Raw genomic sequence first — 24,508 nt, 5'->3', positions numbered from 1 at the left:
CCAATGTTGAGAGGTTTTATTTTGGCTCTTTGCGTTATTTAGCCTCTTCAAAGCCTTCATATGTTTTCAGTCTGTTAAAGATGGCACTACCAATAGCAGTACAATTTGCACAATGCCTGTTTTGTTTAGTTTTCTTCTTGAAAAAAGTTATTAAAAACAAGTTTTTGTCTAAATTAAGGTGAATTCATGGTTCCTTTTTCCACATAATGTAACCGGTAGTGTTTATGATAAAAAATAAATAAATAATAATTATGTGATCGGTATCGGTGATCGGCCATGATCAGCCCTCATGGGTGATCGGAATCGGAATCGGCAGGAAAAAACCTGATCGGCACATCTCTAGATGGAACTGAATTTATCACTGTAGCAGAATGAGCCAAAAAAAAAAAAAAAAAATCCCAATCCCCACTGGGAAATCCTTATTACGCTTGTACACATTACTATTTAGCCGAATATTTAGCTGAGACTGATTTTGTCTCAGTAATTTAACTTTAAGCTGTGCTTTAATCACCAGTTTGACGTTTTCTTAATTAGATTTTGCAGATACATAGAGTAAAAAGATAAATGGAAAAAACAGGAAGTTACAAGGCAAATATCTGATCCAGGATCAGGAACTGGGTCTAAATTTACTTCCTTAAAGGGGCAGTATCATGTAAAATATTTTTTTGAGCTTTGCATCATGTTATAATGTTATTTCCTCATAAAGAAAACATATCTGCAGTGTTGTTTTGATTCTTTCATGCATGTATGAGAAATCCTTTAATCTCCATGGCAACGATTCAGCTGCGCAAAAAGTCTGAGTGGACCTAGCCCACTTCTAATTTACAAAGCAAATTACTTAATGCTGGCCCTTTAAGAAGCTTCAAGACCTCTGCGGCTTTGAAACACTAAAGCCACTGAACAGGAGCAGCGCCTCCTACTGACCGCTCTCAGAATGGACACGGCCTCCTTGCTGAGCCACACCGGGTAGAGGACATCGTCATGCAGGATAGACTCGAACAGGTCGTCTTCGTTATCGGCCTCAAACGGCGGCTGTCCCGCCATCATCTCATACATCAGCACCCCCAGAGCCCACCAGTCCACCGACGGACCGTAGTCCAGCTCTTGAAGGATCTGATCACATGCAGAGGAAACAGAGGCATTTCAACAAAGTGATTATTCTCTAAACTTACTGACCTGTTCCACTTCAAGGTTTTGGTAAACAATCAAGCTTTTGAGCTCAGTTACATAACAGTTTTCTGCTGTTTGCAAAAAGTTGCTAAGGGGAATGCTAATGCTGTCGTGGGTCAGAGTTCCATTCAGTTTTATAAGAAAAATATTTGAAAGGGATAAATGGAGCAATCAGATCTTTCCAGCCCAGTTAATGTCTGGAGGTGATTCCACATATATCTATTATCATCGCAGTTGGTAGCACAGCATTCAATTCCCAGCCTGGCGTCTTTCAGTTTGCATGCACATGCACCCATGTGCATGTGTGGGTTCTCTTTTGGGTACTTTGGCTTTCTCCCACAGCCCAAAAACATGACTGTCAGGTTGATTGATCTATCTAAATTCTCCTTAGGTTTTAGTGTGTGTGTGCATGGTAGTTTGTTCTGTCTGTTTCTGTGTTGCCATGTGATGGACTGGCGACCTCTCCAGGTGACGCCAGGTGATGGATAGCTTGCAGTAACAGTTGAAAGTAGAAAGAAAAATTTCTTTCTGGTAACTTTAATTACAGGGTTTGATGATTCACATTTTACAAAAATTAGACTTCCTAAAAAATATATGGATAATAAATGGAGGTGTACGATGGCTAAGCCACTAAATAGGTGAATATTTAGCACCCTTAGCTTCCCCTAAATCAATTTGTCTGGATAAATTCTGAAGTTCTAATTTACTTGGCAGTTTAGTAGACTTTTGGCTAAATAAAATTTGACATGTTGAAGTTTTGGTTATCTTGAATTCTTCAAGTAATTAGACAGTTATGTTGAAGTGGTTGAAAACTTAACACAGCCGTTCCTTTTCCTCTCCTCACTAAGAATTTTATAGAACATTTTAATAATCTGACAAAGTTAATTTGGTGAGCAAAGGTTGCAGTCTTTCAAGGACAGCTACAAGTTGAGTTGAAATTAGCACTTTAGAGTTAGAGAAACAATTGTTTAGTGTTTTGGGGTTAGCATAGCTAACCTTTTAGCTAGCACAGTGCTGGTTGCAATTCTCCAGCAGTCAGTGTGAACACTTGTAACTTCTTGAATTTGATCAAAAGTGAAATTACATTGAACTTGGGTTCAACGTAATCCAGCTCAAATCTAACCTTCCAGGACGGATTCAGTGGACACCAGGGAAGACGGCTCGTCTAAACAAAGCATGACCAGAGTGACTGAAACTGATATAAAGCAGTTAAAAGGGTGATTCTCTGAATTCAGTACATTTTGGGGTACATTTTGTCTTTAACAACCCATACAATTTTTCAAAACATAATTTTTAAAATATGGATATTCCATTTATTAATTTTCTCCAAAAATGTGGCTTGCATAATATGAAAATCTTTCAGATAAACCTGTGAGACACAAAATGCACCGAATTCAGAGAATGACCCAAAAATCACACTGTGTGTAATTTTCTAGGACCGTTTACCTCTGGTGCGATGTAGTCTGGCGTCCCGCAGAAGGTGGTGGTGGTGACTCCGTTCAGGATTCCCTCCTTGCACATCCCAAAGTCTGCCAGTTTGCAGTGACCATCTGCGTCTAGCAGTATGTTGTCCAGCTTCAGGTCTCTGCAGAGCAAAAAACACAATTACCCCAAATCAATGTTCACTTCTGTATATTTAATGCAAAATAAATCTAATGTGATATGATTCCATGGATGCTTCTGATGAAACACTGGATATCTGAGGGACATATTAAATAACTTCACTACAACTCCCACAGGGAGCCAAAAGATTTGAACTTGCAGAAGAGAAAGTTGATTGCTGAACAACACAAAGGGAAAACAGAAAGAGACAGAAAGAAGTCTCTGAGATAAGACTTTGTGGTGTTGACAGACGTGAAAACAGCCACTCTTGGCTTGATGGTTTATTTCTAGAAAAATCTCAACTCCTCTGCAGCCACTGCATCATTCAGTCCAGAGTTGTGTTTCAGAAAGCGCGGTTGCACTGGCAGGCAGCGGAGGAGCCGTAGCAAGCATGCTTCTGCACCGGGGTCTTATGCAAGTGTTCTGTTTTTGTAAGTCCTAAAAATAAACATTAAGAAAAAAACAATTTGGAAACCATGATCAGGAGCTGCTAGGATTTGTTAGTGGAGAGCTTGTTCTTTTCTTTCCCATCATGTTTTAAGAGGTTTTTCCTTGGAGCAGCAGTGAGAAAACTTTTAGTGAGAAAACTTAAAACAAAGGAGAAAAAGTCAAAAGCTGAATCGGAACAAAGGAAAATGGTTAAAATCCTTCATTCCTACCCAGATACCATGTTATGTTTCTCTCTCCAGTAAATGAGAACATTTATCAGCAGCTATGGAGGTATCTGGATATTGTGCAAAGTAAACAACCTGGTATGTCCTGGTATGGTAACATCCTTCAGGTCTAAAAGACAAATATCACAGCATGCCAGATGACGCAAAGCTGGCCTTAGGTCATGCTGGGGTCAGTGGATGGTAAACAATATCATCAATAACTGCCTTTCAGGATTCAGAGGTCAAGAACGAGCAAACCTCCAGGCTGATCTTTTCTTGAAGAATCAGAAAACAACAAATTGGACATTTGCAGGAGTTTTCACACCCCTTGAACTTTAACAGCCAAAAAATTATGTGTGTTTTCTTGAGACTTTAACTGATAGGCCGACATAAAGTAGCACATAAATATAACCTGAGCAGGGTTTCCCCCAGTGTATTATAAGCTTGGCGGCCCGCCATGCTTTACTAGTGCCCCTGCCAGGTCAAGCATTCCTTGTTTTTGATTTTAGAAAAATTAATAATAAAAAAATAAAAATTTGGTATTTCTTTTAATAATTTAATCTGTTTTGAATTATCTCTGTTGCTCTGAGGGTATTCCTAAAAGATAAGTTTATAGTTTATGCATTTAAAGCCAGAGAGCGGAAAAAATCACACAGCTGGCGCCTCTGCGCTGAATGAGCTTTGAAGTTCACATCAGCGCGGATCGTGCATGCCTCCTTTCACTCAAAGTGGACACAGGCTGAGCTGTCCGGATATTTACACTAACCACATGTGTGGAATAATTTTTCTTTGGCTAACTCTATATCAAGGTAAGAGTTTAAACCCCACCCCGTTAGCTCTGGTTGCGCAGCTCTATGTGAACCGCAGGAATAGCTTGTAGTCGCGCTTTCAGAGGTGCACGTTGAGGGAGCGGTGAGAATTATTTATCTTTGTGAACAAACAATTATGTGGGGTGTTTACATCTCAACATGCTGCCCAGCGTGTGGCTCTGTCTTCACTCTAAAGTTTATGTATGTGGTCCCGGTTAACCGGTGCGTTAGCGATTAACCAGCCAGCGCTAACCTCATCATGCAGGTTCAGTCCGGGGAGGAGCTTTTGCACTCTCCTTGTAGTCACACATCACGCTGGTTTTATATTATTATTATTATTTTTTTGAATTATTTTTCAGGTTCGTGATGCAACAAACCATATGAAANTATACATGATAAACGACACAATAAATACCCACCTCTATTTTTGAACTATTCTCTTAAACAAGCTAGCCGTTTCATTGCTCCTTCTTTAGGTTATAAACACATTTAATCATGATAAATTTGAGAACCAAAAGTTCACTTTAAAATCCTGATTTAAATCAGTAATAAACTGTGGGTGAAAGAAACATTTTAAAGCAGCTGTTCTCTGCCAGGAACTAAAAAAAAAAAAAAAACTAAATATTGATGTCTAAAATGATAAAATCATCAACAATCTTACCACTTTTTATATTCAACTCTTCCTACTTTCCTTCCATGTCTATGTGATGAAGTACTTGAAGTGTGCTGGATCAATTTATCTTCCTTATGAATTGTGTACAGAAGTAGATAAATCTTACAAATATTTTAATTAATTGTATATTATTTTCTAAAAACCTTGTAGTACAGCCAGTTTCCATTTATTCTGCTGCTGATCCATGTTTGGACCATCTGGCTCTTATGAAATATAACAGATTATGATCCCTGGCCAAACCTCTATAGCTCTAAGTGACCTTCTGCTGGTCTATTATATTTATTCGTAGTAATAAAAGCCAGTTTTTCAAATGGTTAACTATGAGCAGACTGTAGAAAATGTCTCGCGGCAGATGGCTCCAATAACTAAAGCCACAGGCAAACAAAGTGAAATGTCCTCCATCAATCACTGAATTGGATATGGATTTTTTTTTTCCTGTTACATGTATTTTTGTAGATAATTATTAATCTAACTTACTTAAAGCTTTAAAAGGTATAATAGAGGAGAATTGAGACAATATTGAAACATTTCAACATACCATAGCCACATCGTCAAGGATCCCCTGGGGAGTGCTGTGTGCCATTATCTGGAAGTAAAATGGAAAAACAAATGAAGTACAGAAGCATAAAAAACAAACTTATCTTCTAAAAAAAAAAAAGCAAACTGATAATGAAATCTGTAAAAATGTTAGTTCACAGTTTTATCAGTGAATAAATACAAACCTTAGAACAGACAAAATCAACCAGGGTGGGCTCCTCCTCCCCAATGTATTCAATGATCTTCTTATTAATCCACGGTCTAATCCGGCGATCCATCAGAGTCTAGAAAACACACAACAATATCCCAAAACTTAATAAATGGTAATATTTATAATATTTATGTATGTATTTAAAAAAAAAAAAAAACACTGTTATTATTACCGAATCGACCATGGTCCAGTCCAGCGGGTAAGAGAAAAGCTCTGGCCTGGCAGTGGGAATTTTCTCGATAAGGCTCTTGATGTGCTTCCGCTTCTCCTCCGTGTTGATGTTGCCGCCCTTGGCGGCGGAAATTTCTGCCCCGTCGAGTCCCAGACTCTTGTCATCGTCACCGTAGTCCAGGGGAACCAGCTTCCTTTTGCGGGGCTGCTCGTCCGCTTCCTCGTCGTCAAACTTGTTGAAGACACTGTCCACCGCCGCCAGCTTCTTTCTCTTCACGGCGTGGAGCTGACTGGGGCTGTTGGTCGCTCCTGCAGGAAGAGAATGAGGATCTACTCTGACTGAACGCTGCAGGAACAGGCACCTTGTGTTTACGGCAGAGTTTAGCAGGTCAAGTTTAAGACTAAAAGCCACATTGAATTCAATTTAAGACCAAAAAAAAACTATAACTTTTGGTCTGCATGTATGTATTAATTCAATTCAATCTTTATTAATAGGGATAAAAATTGCAATCTAGAAATCGTAATAGTGACTGGAAGCATTATTTTTTTTGCACAGAATGTTTCTGGCATTGTGGGTTGGAACAAACAAACATTGTCTGGCCAACTGGTGGGAAATTTGCGTTTACCCAAAACAGACACGGAAAAGCTAGCTACCTAGCAAAGGCTTTAGCTGCTAGTTAGCAGTAGCCTCAATCATCTCGAGTCACAGAATGCAGTGAAGACGTCTGCATGTGGCTGAAACTTTTTCCAGAAAAATCCCATAAGAAGGAAAAATAAAAACACTACACATTGAAAATTAAATAGTCTTGCTGGGACAGAATTTACAACCTGTAATTTAAAAAAATATTTGAGACATTTTAAGACCTTTTTAAGATCATCATGACCAAAATATAAGACTTGTAGCACAACAGAAATGTAGAAAAGAAAGTCTCATCTCTCAAATAAAAACTTTTTTGATCTGAATGTAGCATCAAGTGGGTTAGCAGCTGATGTGAGCGAGTGAAGAAGACCAACGTTGGTAACTGGCAATAAATAAACACCAATGATGGACACAGAAAAGCTAACGAGCTAGCTAGCAAGGGTATATTAGCAGCTAGTTAGCGGTGGCCTCAACTGCCTCGAGTCACAAAACGGGATGAAGATGTCTGTGCACCACTCAAACTTTTGCCAGCAGGAAAAGTCCTATGATAAGAAAAAAACTACACATCCAAAACCAGCAGTTCAGCCAGAACAACATTTAAGACCTGTGAATTTTGAATCTAATTTTAAGACATTTTAAGGCCTTCATTTCTAGACATATGAATTTAAGACTTTTCAAGGCTGCGCGGACACTCTGTTACAGTCTGCCGTTTCACTCACCCAGTTTGAGGCTGAGGCCGATCTTGGGCCGATGTTCCTCTAGCGGCTGGAGGTCGGGGGTGTTCTCTCCTGGAATGATTATGCCGCAGGGGGAATCGTTCCCAGGAGTGTTCGGAGTCGCGTTCCCGCTAGCAGAAGAAACTGATGGGGCAATAGTGATCGGTCTCATCACAGGCTTGAGTTGGGGTTTGGCCTCTAGCGAATCTTCGGCATCGCGGAAGTCATCCTCGTGCCTTTCGATGGCATTGGCGTCATTGTTGTCGTCATCCTCGTCCGAATCCTGCCGGGGGGGTTGGGACTTTGGCTCCACGGGTCTCTCGGAGGCCCTCTTCTCCCGCTCTCGGTCCCGTTCGTGGTGGCGGTCTCGTTCGTGGTGGCGGTCGCGTTCGTGGTGGCGGTCGCGTTCGTGGTGGCGGTCGCGGTCGTGATGGCGGTCGCGAACCTGCTCCAGTTCGCGGTCGCGGTGAGTTTTCTCCTGGCTTACTTCCTCCTCGGGTTCCAGGTTCAGAGGAGGCTGTCGCCTGCGCTCGGCTTCCTCCTCCATCTGCAGAAACCCAAAGCAGAGACATTCAAAGTGAGTTTTCTCCAGATCCAGTTTCAAGTCTTTGAGCAGCAAGTCAAAATTAGGCTTCAAGTCTTTTATGCCAAACAACGATTTAAGTCTCAAGACTCTGAGAGGCGAGTCCAAGCCAAGTCTAGTCGGGACTTAAGAACATTTTCTTATCCCGTTTGCCATTTAATCCACATATTGCTACATTGCTGATGGATTCTGAACTATCATCATGTAATGTTTTATCCTTAACTTTTATTCTTTTTCAATTTTCGACCTGCACAAAATTGTTACAATTTTACAACTGAGAAATAGGGCCAGACTAAGAAAAACACTTTTTAAATCTTGACAACAAAGTCATAATACAAGGAGAATGAAGTCATGACGTTAGCAGAAACACAATGTTACCGGGGAAAAAAGTCATAAAATGACTAGAAAAAAGTCATTTTAATGCAAAAAAAAAAAAAGAAAAAAAAGAATGAGTCCTTTCTTCAAAATAGACTGAGTCAATTACAGTCATTCGAAAGTCCTACTACTGATAATAATTTAATCCCTATATGTTAAAAGATCAATCATCTCAGTTGTAAAACTGATACCAAAGTAACTTCACAAAAAGTTCAACATTCCTCATTTTAAACTTTTATTTTTCGTGTAGCCGTGCTACCTCATTCTCCTAATATTATAACTTCATTCTGGTAATATTATCATTTTATTACTTTGATTTATTGTGTCAATTCGACTTAATTGTTGTGTGACTTTTTCTTGTAATACAACAAGAAAAAGTTGAATTACAACACACAATCAGCACATCCTTCTGAGTGGAAGTCAGAAGTCAGAGAGAAGTCGCATTCATACTTCTTTTTAAGCCGCCTCTGTCTCTCAGCCTCCTCTCACATCGTTGAAACATTGTTGTATGATTTTGTCAACTGTTCCACTTGGAATATAACTTTTTTTTCTCGTAATATTATGACCAATATTATGACTCGTAAAGGATTTTTGTTTTCTAGCCTGGCCCTAAAACTCTGTTGTACAATTAGATGAATGAAAAGCATTACAAACACTACTTTAGTGATTATAATATAATGTTTATGCAGCTTTTGAACAGATAACCGGTGGCATGAATTAACACCCAGTAATAAGGTGTTACTGGGTAACACCTTATTTTCAGTACAACATGCGTATTAGGAACCAATGGTAAACTTGAGTTGTCTAAATGCAGTGTTGTCTTTTCTTCTTCAAGAGTAATGATTTAGTTGGGTTTTTAAATGTGACTTTAATCTATTTGTCATGATGACTCCCTACATCAATAAGATTTGTTATCAAGTGTAAAAAGTGAGCATGTTTCAAGGTAAATCACAAACCAGTGTGGCACAAAGTAGCAAATGAATGACGGAGGATCATCCATTTGGAAATGAGTGGGACACACAAAGTGCTGTTACTTTGTAAAACTTAACTATTTTCATTAAATTTAGGAGAAAAATAGGTCAAACTTTATGTTAATGAATCGTTTACCCTCTGCAGCTCGGCATCTGGGTCAGGGTGACCCTCGGCAAGCAGCCTTTGTCTAATCTCTTCCAGCTCCTCCTTTTCCCTCTTTCGATCTCGCTCGTCCATTTCTATTTCCTTTTCGCGGTCACGCAGTCGCTTCTGCAAAGCGCTGCCTCTGAGGATGAGAAAAACAAAGAGATCAATGTCGTTTGTTGTTCTGTTTCTGACAGCAGAGCAGAAACACGGCATGTCAAAGCGCGAGTTCGGATGGTCGAACCTGTAGTACTTCGGATCGTCCCTGTCGTCGTCATAATCCTCGAGGAACTCTTTCAGTCTTTTGGCTTCTTTCATCTGATTTTTGAGAATGTTGTAAAACAAAAATAAAAGAATATGCAATGAAACCACAAATAAGATGACAAAAAAAAAACCATTTATTTTTAGTGCGTGACGTGTACCATTTCACGCCGCCTTTCGTCCTCCCTCTCATTTTCTTTGTTGTATTCGCGAGCCTTCTTCCTCTCTCGGATCTCCCAGTTTTTGAGCCGCTTCACAAGGAAAAACAGAAACACACGATTAACATTAACACATCCTCCTGTGGGTTATCATTTACATGCAACACAAAAAGAGAGAAGTCGCATTCATACTTCTTGGTAAGCAGCCTCTTTGTCTCTCAGTCTCCTCTCAAGTCTCCGCCGCTCGTAGACGTCTTCCTCGTCTTCGTCACGGTCTCGTTTTTTATCTTCCCTGTTTCTCTCCCTGCGAAGGCGATTTCAGAATATTCAGAGAATATTGTCAATCCAGGGTAAAACTATGAAGTCGCAGATGTTAAGATCAGAAAAATTGGCAAAAAACATGTATTTGTTTTGTTTCTCTGAGACAGGCTACCCGTTACCGCGGCGCCCAATTTTCCTGTTTCTTACCGCACAAACACAGTTTCAATGAAACATTAACATGCACTCTTAATAAGCTTTAGTAATTGAATCTGAAGCCTTTGTTACTGAATTTGAATTATTCCTTCTCCTGGGTGGAGCATCAGTAACTTAAGTGTAAATTTAAAAAAAAAAAAAGAAATAGCAATAATAGTGTGAAAATCTATAAGTAAATAATCAAAGTTAATGGGTTAAAGTCTAGACCCTGAAAAAATATTTATATAAACTTATTTATATAAACCCCCCATTAATATTTGGTTAAATGTAACTTAGCAACTTTGTGCAGCGATCCACTAGCTTCAGCCATAATCCTGGGTGATTTCTTGACCTCTTGTCTTGACAGAGTCGTGTATAATGAAATAAATTTGTTGCTAAAATGAGCTGGAACTTTGAGGTACGGTTCACACATTTCCAGCAGGTCGATTTCACCGCCTGCTTTGTCCATTAAAGCCCAATTCTGACGAGTGTTTGGGATCATCTCCCTGTAGGAACATCCAACTGTGTTCCAAGTTTCAACCATCGGCCCCACGATTCACAAAAAGGTCGGCAGCCAGATGGTTGAAACTTGACTCAACTTGGTGTTTCACACTGCTCCACCAGGAGCTACCAGATTGTGAATGGACTGACGTTTAAATCCCTTTCAGCTGTGGTTTTTACTCCCAACAATTCTCACACCGTCGAAGTGTCAGCTGCACGGACCTCGACCTGCTGCGCGCTTCGCTGACATCTCGACTCCTCTCACGCTCTTTCGTCCGCTCCCGCTCCCTCTCCCGCTCTCGCTCTCGTTCCCGCTCCTTGTCCCGTTCCCGCTCTCTCTCTCTCTCCTTCTCCTTCTCTCGGTCGCGCCGCTCCCTCTCGCGCTCGCGCTCCTTGTCCCTCTCCCTCCGCTCCTTCTCGAGCTCCAGTCGTTCCTTGTCTTTCTTCCCTTTTTCCTCTTCCAGTTTCTGCAGCAGCCCGACGTGAGAAAGAAAAAAAAGAGGAACATTTGTCAAAGGACATTAAAGATCAGAAAAATTATTGCACTGACACACACACACACACTAAAAAGAAACCACACACAATCACCACATGATGCTGAAGACAGCAGCTCAGACTGTCTGTGTTGGGGATGTTGACATCCTACCAGGACTGACATTCTTGGACAAGATGGCCGCTCCGACTCGAGTCAGGAAATCTTCCTAGCCTTGTAGCGGTCCAACGCTACGGCAGGTTTGACGGATTTAAATCTAGGGCTGCAACTAACGATTCTTCTAGTTATCGATCAATATATCAATTATTCTGATAACTAATCAGATAACAAAAATTGGTGCCTTCTGCAGATTTTTCATTTAAGTCGTTCATTACACAAATATTGGAAATACATTAAAGATGCACATAGCCCAATTCCTTCATCAAATAAGAAAATAAATCATTTCATTGCCTGAAATGCAACAACAGAAGCGTTCGCTCGATGATTTGTAGCAAACGACGCATCTACAGCAAAAATAATCCTTATAACACCAACACATGAAGACCTTTCTGACATCAATACAGTGAGGAGCTAATCTGGTTTTTGGAACTTGAGGAATTGTGGGCAGAAAATATTTACAGACAAAAAATGTGTTTTATCTTCAATGAAAAATATATATCTTCTTAGAAGCAATTAACCTTTCTAGTCCACTTAATATCAATAAACCACAGGGTTAATCTGTTAATTACTTTCTGAATTAACCAATTAATAATTGGAGAGAAAAATGTCCTTAATAGGAGATTTATTTATTTATTTTTTGCATAATTTGAACCAGGCGATGCTAAAACTGACACAATGTAGAGACAAAGATTTTTTTTTTTTTTTTATAAAATGTACATAGTTTTTGTACAGTTTTGACTCAATTACCGCTCGGACTACGTTGTTCTTACAGAAAATTGTCCTTTTTTAATCAACTTTTCCAATTAACGATTAACTGATTACTAAATTAGTCGACGATTGTTTCAATAATCGAGTCGTCGCAATTAATCGGTTTAATCGTTTCATCTCAGTTCAGGTTAAACTCCTGTGAAAACCATCACCTGTACTTTATTAACCCCAGGACTCCTGGGGAACCACGTTGAAATGTTGCCTCTGAGTATCAATGCAACATTTTTCCTCTGCCGATGTGATAAACTGCTTTGTGTTAGTCTATTACATAAAACCCCAATAAAAAGCAAGTTCTATGACGTCACAGAACGACATTAAAAAGCTCAAGCAGCATGAGCTGCTTGAGCTCATGCTGCTTTCACCAGGCGGAGTACGTAACAGGGCAGTGAGCAGAGGATATCTGCGTTTATGCTCTGATGTAATAAGAGGCTATTTCAATAACAACTCGGCTGTGAGCTAAAAACTTATTGGTCAAATTCATATCCGCCTACTATTTTCCCCCCAAATCAATGTGAAGTCATACAAATGGACAAACTGCTAGTTGTAAAAAAAAAAGAACAAAAATTAAAACATGATTGGCGTTGGTTTTATCAGACAAACAGCAAAAAGACAGAAGGACAAACACTAAGACTTAGGACAGTCTGTGTTGTGTTGTTGAGGAAGGTGATTTTATCCTCAATGGGCTTTTTGCCTACAAAGCTTTTAGAGTCAGAGAAGCTGCCAAGTCAGCGTTGAACCCATAGCATACTTAACATCGCTGCTACGTAATGGACTGCTCTGACATTACCTACGGGTGCCAAGTGGATTAAGATAAGTCACAGCTTTACATGGCAAACGGTCCAGTTTTAAATAAATTACATAATCAGTACCGATGTGTTTTCTTTCTGTCATGGTTATGTGAAATACAGGGAAGCATGTGTAAGAGATATCTGCCTCACTGCAGTGTAGAGGACTGAGGCTTATTTTAGGACTACTATTTTTTCCCCCCCAAGTTTACATAATCAGTAGAGGTGCAGTCTTCTGGGATTTAAAAAAAAAAGCCTGACCTGCCGATTACAATTTTGGCCAATACTGATTTTTTTTATTTTATTTGTCTGATAAGTTGGTAAATATGGCAACAAAGTTGCTAAGTTGGCAACAGCTGGGGTGACAATTGTTAACCAAACACGTGTAAACATGACCTGGTGGGCAGTGATTGATTATTTATTGATTGTTTACATTTGCAGAGGAGATAAAATCAGTTTCACATGTCTGTATCATCCAATCGCCAAAAATTAAGGAACTCAGGTTTAATTTAGCGATGCCCTACTAATAATAATACTTACATTTTGCACAAATGATCAAAAGTCTTTGCACAAAACAAGACGTAAACTCTTGCTTCTCGCTAGAATCAAAGAAAGTGACATTTTGTTCTGGAGCTACAGTTTTGCAGCCTGCAGGAGATGACCTACACACACTGCATATGCAAGGTTTCCCCCAGAAAACTTGCTAAGCCCAGTGGTTGGGGTGTCATTCGTCCAGCGGCCAGTCGTCGCGTTTTTGGGTAAAAAAATGTTTAAGTTGACAGGAAATTTGAAAAAATCACTTGATAATTATGTGTTATTGGAAGATTAATACCTGAACATCAACTATAAAGTCTAAAAACATGCAAACATTTTAAAAAGACTTAAATAAATAAGCAATGCTAAGCCTGGCGGGGGGCACAAGTAAAGCATGGTGGCCCGCCAGGCTTATAATACACTGGGAGAAATCCTGATATTGGAGGAAAAGCAGGTCAATCAAAAAGTCAGAATATTCAAAAAAGCTGTGAAACAGTTTGCTGTGACAGAAATGTCAAAATCATCTCCTTTAAATTCATTGTTTGACACAAGAAAGAAGTAGGGAAGCCATCGTACCTGAAGGTCGACTTCCTGTGCCTCTGAGGTCTCACCAATCCAGTTTTAAAAAATAGCAAGTCAGGCCGATAAAGAGTTCAAATTCAGATTTTATAAAAGCTTATGATAATTTTCTTAAAAAATTGCTTAAAATTTGGATCTGACAGGCCATATAAAGTAAACATGAACAGAGTATAAGAGAAAAGAAATGTGGTTGCTACATGTTATCGTCTATCAGTTAGATGTTTATGTTATAGATAGACCAACACAATGCTACTTAACACAAATGACCTTCATGATTTCATATTGTTAATGTATGAACTGATGCAAATGATACAGAAGATAAAAGCCAGGATGTCGGGACAGGACGGACATCCTGACCTGAACTCTATTTAAGGTCATATCAATGCATCCAACTGGGTCTGCTTTTAAATACCAGCTTTAATGTGCTATTCTGCAGGCCGCTCTTTTGAAAATCAATGTGAGTGTCTGAAACTGGTTTGACCTCCCTTTGGATGTGATTTCTTTTTTTTTTAAGCTACCATAAGCTTAACAAAAAATAAATATATATTATTTCTAGAGATGCAGCGATCACAGACTTTGTGGCCGATTTGGAGATTTTGCAAAGCTCTGACCTGCTGATTCGCAAAAAATGCTACAATCAACATTTTAATAGTAAAAATTAAAACTAATTCCCTAAAAAAAACACCTCTGACTATTGTTTTATAACCTGAATTGAATTGTAATGCATGTCATCGTCTTTGAATCTGTCTATCAGATTGAACTGAACAGACTGGATCTGCTTGTTGTGCAAAGTGCCTTTGAAATTACATTTATTGCAAATAAATATGAACTGAAAGACATGAGTTAATAGTAGGTTTGTTATTGATTCCTGAAGCGACTCAGCTCAATATTTTCAATTTCCAGCTGAAGAGTTAATGTACACATTTTCTTATTCATTTGTATGAAGTTTGCAATCTAAGCTCAATTTAAGAGAAATTTTAGATTAATTTTAGAGAGATAAAGAATACATTCTATTTAATTAGACTGACGTCATTTTTATTACACGAATATAATGAAGTAACCTGCTACAGTTACATGATCCACCCATCCACTACAGGATGGTGAAGCCATTGTAGTCTTCGGTTCATTTTAAAAATGCATCTCTCGACCAACGGAAAGTATTTTTTAAATATTTTCTCCTTTTTTAACTTTGATAGCATCTCGACGCATAGCGACAAAGAAAGAGTAAAAGAGAGAAAAAGAAATGCAACATGCCTTCTATGTCTTCAGACCACAGAGTGCTGTGGAGAGGCGCTCCCTGCTTTAACGATGCCGTTAGCTGCAGTTTAAAAGGCTGCAGTGGTTAGACTTCTTTGTACACAAACACAGATTCATGGATGTCGGGACGTGTAGAGGTTCACTGAGCTGCTCGCTAGTTTTAAACGTGACACGGTGCGACATGTTATCGAATTAAATAAAATTACTTCTCCAGCTTAAATAGAGCAATTTACCCCAACGTTAAGAAATGAGAGAGCTTACCCGCGTCCTAGCTGCGCAACCTTTTCCAAAGCTGACAGCGAGATTCATTTTCACCAAATGAACTCTACCATATTGGTGGGGTTTAATCAATAGATTAGGTTTATTTGGAATTTAAACACGGCGTCCATAAGCTAGCATAAGCCTAACAGATTGTTTATCGAGTGTGAATCCACTTCCTGTGGAGGAATTTCGAAGTACAAACATAAGTTTTCTTCTTAAGTACACAGCAACAGAGGCAGGTTGGTGCGTTACCTTGTGTGTGTCTCTGAATTTGCTGATCTCTCTGGATATGAGGTCTCTCTTGTCGTCCTCCAACTCCATGGCGTTGATGTCCTTAGAAAGAGGTAAAGACGGATTTGGAAACAGAACCAGGTATGGAAGATTTCATGACCAAAACAAAGAGTTCATGATCTGACTACCTCCTCTTTCTTCTCCTTGCGCTTTTTGTTGCGAGGCTGACCGTCAGAGTCTTGCGAGGGAGCGTTGAGCTCGCTCGAGTACTCTCGGATGAGGACGTCAATCGCCCCCTTCACAACCTGGTCCCGACGCACGGTTTCTTCATCGAGAACCTCCTCCTCGTCCTGCGTGTCGTTTTTTGACCCGTCTGTGGTTCCCTGGGTGTCAAAGCCAGAGAAAAACTTTTTAAAAATACTTTCGAAAAGGATCAAATCCAAGCAAGCGGTCGCTTCACCGTCTGTTACCCCATTGGCGCTCCTCTTCTTTGCCTTCCACTCGTCCAGCTGAGCCTTGGTTTTAGCGTCCACCTTGACCAGCAGCTTCTTGTCGCCTAAGAGCAGCTCATGCAGAAGCCTGAGAGCTCGGAGCGTGGATTCAGGCTCCTTATATTCACAGAATCCAAAGGCTTCCACACGTCAAGGGGTAGAAAGGATTAATTATTAATTATTATATATGAGAAAAAAAAAGTCAGTTGTTATTTTTGGACTGCATAAAACAACCAAAACTTGTTTTTCTTATTTTAAAAGCGTCAAAGAAAAGAGAGAATTTAACGACAATGACAGTATGAACACGAATATTAGTAAACTATTTTAACAGTAATAGGTCTCAGGACTGGGCAGCATAATATATGTTAACAAAGGAGAAATTAAAAGTAAGGTTATCTTTATATTACCTTGAAGTTTCCCAGAGGCACCTTGGACCCTTTTCCAGCTCAGAACGATACCGCATTTCTGTTTTGATGAAGAACAAAAAATGTGTTTTAATTCATTGATAAAACTTATTTATCAGCAACTTTTCCACCGGATGAACAATCCCAGCCAGCAGCCGTCATGGACATCAATGTCATAACATCTTGGACTTTGAAGATGTATTTGAGTTAAAAGGTACGAATTTATCCTTTTCTGGAACAATGTTAAAGAAAACAGACGTCAGTTTAATTCCGACAGATCAGCGGTGTGTGGAGAACTCACTGCTAGAAGCTGCCTGACCAACATGTCAGACGCTTTCTCAGAGATGTTCCCCACAAACACGGTGGTGGTGGGGCCCACGCCCTCGTCTGCGTCCTTGGCTCGGATGAGGACTGGGTCCTTCTTCGTGGTTACCGGCTTCTGTGCAATGGTGACTGTGGTCGGGACCAGCACCTGGACAGCCAGTGCACATTTTAGGTCATAAATATAAAGTAATATTAACATAAAAAGTATATATATGATTAGTGGGGTCTTTTTTTTACTCACTGTGGGTGCAGGCGCCATTACGCCCATGTGAACTGGGATCATGGGAGTCCCTGAAAACGAGGATGAAAATGAAGTTAAGCCTAGCTGCTAATTCACACAGGGTTTCCCACAGTGTATTATAAGCCTGGCGGGCCTTTACTTGGGTCCCCACCAGGCTAAGTATTGCTTTTTTTTTTTGTTATTTTTTAAATGTTTGAAATTTTTTAAGACTTTACAGTTGGTATTCAAGTATTAATCTTCCAATAACTTATAATTATCAAGTGAAATTTTCAAATTTTCTGTCAACTTTAAACATTTTTTAACTCAAAAACACAGCAGTCTGCTGAATGAATTACTGGCCCAACGCCCATCCACCGGGCTTAGCTAGTTTTCTGTGGGAAACATTGTCACATCAAAATAAGACACTACATTTTACAGTCTGGATGTTCATCGAAGTCTACAACACACAAAGTTGATCAGAAATCAAATTGTTGTGAGATGCTGAAGGTATGATATCAAATTCATACAATACCTGGTTAAAATAGTCTTGACTTTTGCAAGAGGCCTTAAATTTTTTTTTCACATTACAACCACAATCTTCAGTGTTTTTAATACTGGCCAAAAAGTCATAAAGTTCATTAATGCTTCAGTAGTATTCTGAATTATTATTAATGTGCCTTTAATTACTTATGAACTAATGTGAAACTACTTTACCGTGTTTACATTCTGATAAACTTTGATTCTGTGTTTCTATCCATTTCCCATGCATTTGTCTTGTTAATGTAAATAACACATCTGTCAGGTAATCAACTTAGTACCTGGAGGAACCGGAGGAGCAAAGCCCGCATACTGAGGAGGGGGGATGCCAGGAGGCAGCTGTGGGATGCCAATCGGAGGGCGGTTGATTGGAGGAGAGTAAGACATCCTGAAAAAACCTGGAGCCAAGAAGAAAAATGCTTTATTAGTGACAAAGAGGACACTGTTTACTGTTTGAACGAGTAGCTACATTAGCAGCCGTAATAACAGAGTAAAAACAATTCAACAGAGTGCTGTAGTAGCAACATATTTGGCAGGTTGTGAACGCGCTCATGTGAAATACTCCGCTACGTAAACTAGCTAAATTAGCTAAAAGCAGCTAACTCTGTAGCCCACTGCTAGTTCAGTTAGCAGCTGCGGCGCTCATGAACTGATTTACTCACCAGCAAAAAAAAGAAAGCGGCCTCCAGTTTTATGGCTTAACCGCACACAAAAGGCCCCCGAAACAACTACAGACAGGGGGACACACAGCTAAAGGCGAATATTATACTAGAGACCGGTGGGCTAAAGGAAACCCCTATGGTCGAGGGAAAACTGGGAAAGGAATCATGGGATAGCTGCACGTCAAAGGTTTTTTTGCCCTCCGCGCTGTCTTTCAGGTTGTATGCAAGCCTGTAAGGAAAATATGTAAAGGCTAAATTTGTTCGCCACAAACCTTAAAACAAAACATATACAATTCTCAAGTCTTTTATTTAAAATATAAAAATATACGTTTATTAATCTTTTTAATGAAATAATACAATGTAATGCATATAACAATGTTATTTCTAACACTTGCTTGTAATTTTAAGCATAATGCATTGAACTTCAGCAAAAAAAAGACTGTTAAATTAAATAGTAATTTCAAACTTTTTTTTTTCTTAAATTGTGGAATTATTCACAATTTATTCCTCAACAGTTAATTGACTGCAACCACATTCTAGCAAGCTAGTATACAGTTAGCATCCTAGCTTGTGGGAGGAGTGCTCATTCAGTTTGGGGTCCGGGCTAAAAGATGTTGAATACCAATGCTGTAGAATCTAAATACTGTATTTTACTGTAAAGTCCAATAGATTGTGGCATAATTTTATCGTACTACTGGTATTCTTCTTTGCTTTTGTTTTGTTTTTTTCACATTCTAAAAACTGGCCAGTGGCAAGAGAGTCTGGGATAATATGTTTTGCTCTGGAGAAGAGACTGTACAAGTACAAAAGAGAATGAGTCTTAGTGTAGCTTTTAAACCACGGTAGATTAATAAAAGTAATGGTTGGTGCTCTTTTTGTTTTCCACGACCTCAGTCAAATTTATCTTTCTAGTGAGAGAAGAAAAGTGCAACAATTACTGGACATTATAAAGACTTTAACTATATGACAAAAAAGAGGCATTTTAAAGCCGTAACTTTTCAAAATCTTGACTTATCATATTACTTCCTTCCTGTATCTGTTTGTGATTACTCCCATTTCCAAGGCCAGAGTCTAATCCAACATTTATGTTGAAGTTTTACATGTTTACCAGGGGTTAGTTACCATGCAAGGATAGCTGAACTATCACATATCCAAAAGTTTATTGATTGTTTGATTTAATGGTCCATTGATTCATGCTTGTTTGTCTTTGATTTTACAATTCTGCATCTTAGTGTAATAAAACCCATGAACTCTTGTTCATGCTCAAAGGTCCGGAAATAAATCTACATTAGCAATACACACTCAGTTAAGATGGAAGGAAAGTCCAGATTTGCGACCACAACTAAACAAACATTTTCATATCTGTAACTGCATTAAACGAGTAACAAAATACTAAAATGTAAAGCAATCTCAACTCCTGGCAAACAGTAACACAAGCACACACAAAAATCAATAAGCTCTCGAAACTGAGTGCATTCAAAGTTAAGTTTTAACAAACATTTGCAGGTTTGTTAAAAGTCTCTCTTCAGACTGCATGTTTGACTTCATCCCTTGACATGGCAACTGAGCCTCTTCTCTCGTCTTACACCCAAAAAGGCGTCTTCGGTTCTGAACCTGGGTTGGAAGAGTCTCGGTCAAAAGCTGTAATTGAAGTTAAGGTCATTATCGCAGCCAACATTTCAAGTTTTATCCTGACACAACCGACTGGGGGCGAAAAATACCATGGTGGGTTAGAAAAAAATACCTATTTTCAGACACTTGGGGGCGCCAAATATCTTACCTGGTTTTTAGTGTATGATTAAAATGGGTTTTCTCGCTGTCGCCTGTCTCATCTTGGTACCAGCCGGCATGTGGGGCAGGGGACGAACACTTTGTGCGGTTCTTCAATGCCACGCGGTTCTGTTTAAGTTCTGCAAGCTGCAAACTGCCAAAGAACAGGTCAACATGCTGAGTCATTCAAGGGAAATGTCAGGTTCAAGTTCAAGTAGGTCTGCACAAATCAGGGCCTGGGATGTCATTGGCTGTAGAAAAAAAGGAAACAGAATAACTTTACAGACACTAAGATTTGAATAAAAATAGATTTTGTTGTTGTTTGAATAATTTCCATAAAATCCTGTGCTCATTATGTGCTTTCCCAGATCTTAGATTTTGTTGCTGAACATGTACTGGGTTTTTCTTTTGGTGCCCCTGTGAAATTCCTGCTTAAGTGTCAACCAAACATTGCAACTATAAGAACATCTTGATTAACCCTCTGATTTAAAAGATCTTTTAAAAAAAATGTACTTCTTAGACTGAAGATTTAAAAAGGCGCAACTAAAAAAAATCAAGCACAATACCGTTATCACATTGCTTTGGCCTGAATGGTTCTAAATTTGGGTCCCAGGTTTATTTATTATGATCTTGTACCCCATGGTGTCTTGCAAAACCGTCAAGGTTTTACTTTTTTATTATTTAAAATATGTTAATAAATAAATAAATAAATAAATAAAATATATTCATTTTTTCTAAAATCTGAAAAATTATTTATGATTGTTTGCCGATTTATGAATGGATTGCCTTCTAAGCCCATCTATATTCAAAATGCATCATAAAGACTATGAACATTTAATGACCCTTGCATATAAATATCAATTCCAACTCTAAATGCATCAAAAACAAGCTTACTTTATTGTTTTTGTAAGTGTTTCCTCCTCTTCGTACTCTCAGTACAGCTTTCTATGTGCAAACTCAAAACACTAGGGTACGAGTTTGAATTGAAAACGTCATTAAAATAAATACAATTAAACACATTTTAAATTCAAATCTTGTTCCCCATATATAGCCTATTGCACTGTACTGCAGTGCAAAAATGTGAAAAATGCAGTGCTCAAATCACATTTTACAGATTGACAATGCAGCTGGTTAGGCTTGTTTTAGTCTGCCAAGTTTGATTCATGCCTGCTAAATTTATATGGCGTGTTAGAAATAATAATAATAAGAAAGCTTCTTTTTAACTTTTTCAATTAATCTAACATAAAAACGCATTTAAATTTATTTTGTATTTTTACAGTGCGTAAATTGGTCTTGTAACTCAGGGTGTGACCCGGATGTCAGAAATACGCAGATGCTCGCGTGTTTTTACTGATATTTCATAATGTTTTGGATCCGAATTTTCGGCCACGTGCACACCAATGGGCCAGGCCCATTGAGTAGTACGGTCCCGTAAGGCGACCCAGCAGTCTGGAAATTTCCACAGGGGTAGATCAGAGCTCCATGACCCATCTAAAAAAAAAAAAAAAGAAAAAAAAAAGATCCTGGCCTACAGTTTGCATTAAAAGAAAAGACACGCCCCCACAAAAAAACGATCCCACCGATTCCGACGACTACCATTGGCCAGCCCGAATGCGTGTCATTCAACGTGACGTCAGAGAATATAAATAAAACCAGACGAGCCCCCTTTCGATAAACTCGAGTTGCAATATATGAATAGCTGCCAGCACAGACAACATGTAGGTATGTAAACTTGCGGTTGTTTGTGTGACTAAATTAGGGCGTGTTGGCTCCGCTGCGCCCACTTCTGCGCCTCTTGCGCTTCACCTCATGAATATTAAGCAGGCTTTCAGACGCAATAAAACCCGACCCCCTCCTGTACGAACAGCATCCACCAGCGTAACGTTTCGCCGGGCTTTCATCAGAGATCTTTGCTCTGTGACTGAAGACACTGAGGATTTTTGTTTTCATTTTTATTTATTTATTTTATTTTATTTTTTTTGGGGGGAGAGGATAATCAAAAAAGAAAATGGCACTAAGAGGATCGCTTTCCCGTCTTCTCCGAACTCAACTCAGACATACCTGCCAGCAAAGCAGAGCTCAGTCTGTGGCAATACTGGGAGCCCCGTTCTCAAAAGGACAGGTAGAAGAATCTCACTTTTATTATTACTATTAGTCCTCTTTCATTCATTTATTTAATTTTTTGCCCCCTGTTCTACTTTGCTTACAGAAAAGAGGAGGAGTGGAGCACGGCCCCAAAGTTATCAGAGATGCGGGTCTCATCGAGAGGCTGTCCAGCTTAGGTAGGTGAAAAGCGGGGAAGGTCAGAATGGAACAGCCGGTTCCGCAGAGTTATACAACATGGGATGTCTGACACACAGGCGGCCCAGCGAGGGTTTTAACTTTTACATCCGGTTTTCTCCGAACTTGTTACATCACCGCAAGACGGGATAAATATATACATACCCGCCGCGTAGAAGTGAAGTGCAGTTTTTCGTTTTGGTTTGCTCTGATTTGTTCATTTTAACTCTTCCGCCATCGCGGACGTTTTTAGAGGAGGGACACGTTGTGAGGTTTTTCCTCAATTTGACATCCACGTGGGGGTGTTAGCCCCTCACTGTTCCAAATGCTCGGAAGGTCACTCATTTCTAAGCGTTTTTTTTTTCTTTTTTCTTTTTTTTGTCACTACTGTTTTCAGACTATACGAGCATTTCCCGTTTATCCGCACTTAAGTGGCGCTGCGCCCTGGCGGACTGTGGTTACAGGAGCTGCAGGCCGCCAGCGGGTGGAGAAATCAGACACCACCTCAGTCAGAAAAAAAAAAAAAACAATGCAACTGCTTTTGTAACTGTCTACGCAATTAGGATGTGCGTCACGATTAGCATAGGACCAATGACCGCTACACGCTGTGATAAAGTTGTAGTCATCCGTGATTCACATAATTGCGCGAATGTTGAATATTTCAGTGCCTTGCCAAAAGACTCCCACCATTTTGAGCATATAAAAACAGAACTAATAGGGATTTTGTGCGTTAGATCAAGCAAAGTGGTTCATAGCTTTTGCTCTCTTTATGAAGGGAAAAAAAAACATTTTTTTTACAGTTAAAAAAAAGTGTGCTGTTTGTATTCAACCTCTCCTCTCACCCTGAAACCGTTAAATAAAACCCAGTTGAGCTAATTTGCAGTCAAATGAGTAAACTGAGGTCACCTGTGGGTCATCTTAAGCACTGATGGTTGGGATGACCAGGGCCGGTTCAAACCTTTTTGGGGCCCTAAGCAGATTTTATTTCGGGGCCCTCCATACCAACATGGCAAAACCAGATATTTCATCGTTCCTGTAAGCAACACTATGCCTGTGACATACCAACTTTTATTAGCGTCAGTTGTAATTAGCTTGCAGAATGTCTTTGTTACTACAGCTGATGATTTTAACCTTAAAGGAATAGTAAACAAGCAAACATGCTCTAATTAATTAGCATTTTTTAAAATGGCGATCGGTATTTAAGTGTTGCGTGTTGTTTAACTATTTGAAAGTGACATCTGCAGACAAACAAGTTAGCAACTTTAATATCTGTTGCTTTTAAAATGTGGAACAGGTGTGTAAAATGTGCCAAATGTACAATCTACCTCGACAAAAATCAAAGTTATTCTGTTTTATTTGGTCTCATAAGTACGAAATATTTAATAAACAGCAGGTATTTAGCATCTGATACAGAACAATGTTCCTTATCATGCATTTTAAACCTAATGATTATGTCAGTCAATACAAATCGCACTTGGTTAGATTATTAAACTGTAATAGTTAGAGAATACAAATGTGGTTTATGGGTGGAGGGGATCTTCTCTGCTGGGTCCTCCAGTGAAATTATAACACTTTTTTTAAGTATTGAAATAAATGTGAAATGTGTTTCTGAAATTGTTTACTATTAAGGCAAAAATGGTACTGAAGTAGTAAAAAAGTCTTTAAGTTTACTCTTCATGAGCCTGTCTTAGAAAAATAGTCAGAGGCTTCTTCAAATTCGCTGTAACACTGACAGCTACAGGAGATATCTCCTGCCCAGAGCCATCACTAGCTACAGGAACTCTTTGAGGAATTTTGAATTAACATGAATTACGGCAACATTTTAATTTCTCTTTGGGAGCAGTCGAGTATATTTGAATTGAACCTGAATAGTTCAATTCAGGTTCAATTGAATTGAACTATTCAATTGAACCTGTTGTCACTTCCTTGACGACATGAAGCTGTCGTCAAGCGATGTGACGCTTATTGAAAATGGCCCTCGCTAAACTACCTAAAGATGGAGGTGGAAATTCTCTATTCAACACCGGAACGACCTCAACTACTTTTTACTAAAAGTTGATATATTTATGTGCAATACAACCTAACCCCCCCCCCCCCCCAAAAAAAAAAAAAAAAAAAAAAAAA

General features: G+C 39.2%; 2 protein-coding genes across 3 annotated transcripts in view; one reads left to right on the top strand and one right to left on the bottom strand.

The window, feature by feature from the left end:
* rbm25a (RNA binding motif protein 25a) overlaps nt 1–18,519 on the bottom strand; it is a 23,988-nt gene extending 5,469 nt beyond the window's left edge. The window contains exons 1-17 of one of the 2 annotated variants that reach the window (XM_015043298.1): nt 18,335–18,519; nt 17,954–18,070; nt 17,157–17,206; nt 16,893–17,072; nt 16,595–16,652; nt 16,167–16,327; nt 15,885–16,079; nt 15,718–15,798; nt 10,852–11,096; nt 9,868–9,979; nt 9,679–9,768; nt 9,501–9,574; nt 9,248–9,398; nt 7,186–7,729; nt 5,828–6,135; nt 5,630–5,728; nt 5,446–5,493 (exon numbers count right to left, since the gene is read on the bottom strand). In XM_015043298.1, the coding sequence (XP_014898784.1) occupies nt 5,446–5,493; nt 5,630–5,728; nt 5,828–6,135; nt 7,186–7,729; nt 9,248–9,398; nt 9,501–9,574; nt 9,679–9,768; nt 9,868–9,979; nt 10,852–11,096; nt 15,718–15,798; nt 15,885–16,079; nt 16,167–16,327; nt 16,595–16,652; nt 16,893–17,072; nt 17,157–17,206; nt 17,954–18,059 (2,502 nt within the window). In that variant the 5' untranslated portion in view covers nt 18,060–18,070; nt 18,335–18,519. The remainder of the gene's footprint in view (nt 1–5,445; nt 5,494–5,629; nt 5,729–5,827; nt 6,136–7,185; nt 7,730–9,247; nt 9,399–9,500; nt 9,575–9,678; nt 9,769–9,867; nt 9,980–10,851; nt 11,097–15,717; nt 15,799–15,884; nt 16,080–16,166; nt 16,328–16,594; nt 16,653–16,892; nt 17,073–17,156; nt 17,207–17,953; nt 18,071–18,334) is intronic. The other variant, XM_015043299.1, reaches the window with a different exon arrangement.
* Nucleotides 18,520–21,791: 3,272 nt separating this feature from the next.
* arg2 (arginase 2) overlaps nt 21,792–24,508 on the top strand; it is an 11,630-nt gene continuing 8,913 nt past the window's right edge. Inside the window, exons 1-2 of the mRNA XM_015043303.1 lie at nt 21,792–22,226; nt 22,314–22,386. Of these exons, the coding sequence (XP_014898789.1) occupies nt 22,113–22,226; nt 22,314–22,386 (187 nt within the window). The 5' untranslated portion in view covers nt 21,792–22,112. The remainder of the gene's footprint in view (nt 22,227–22,313; nt 22,387–24,508) is intronic.

This window comes from Poecilia latipinna, unplaced genomic scaffold, assembly GCF_001443285.1.
Source record: "Poecilia latipinna isolate Pla-1442-1.1 unplaced genomic scaffold, P_latipinna-1.0 Scaffold624, whole genome shotgun sequence".
Classification (NCBI taxonomy): Eukaryota; Metazoa; Chordata; class Actinopteri; order Cyprinodontiformes; family Poeciliidae; genus Poecilia; species Poecilia latipinna.
This window is presented reverse-complemented; position numbering and strand designations above follow the sequence as displayed.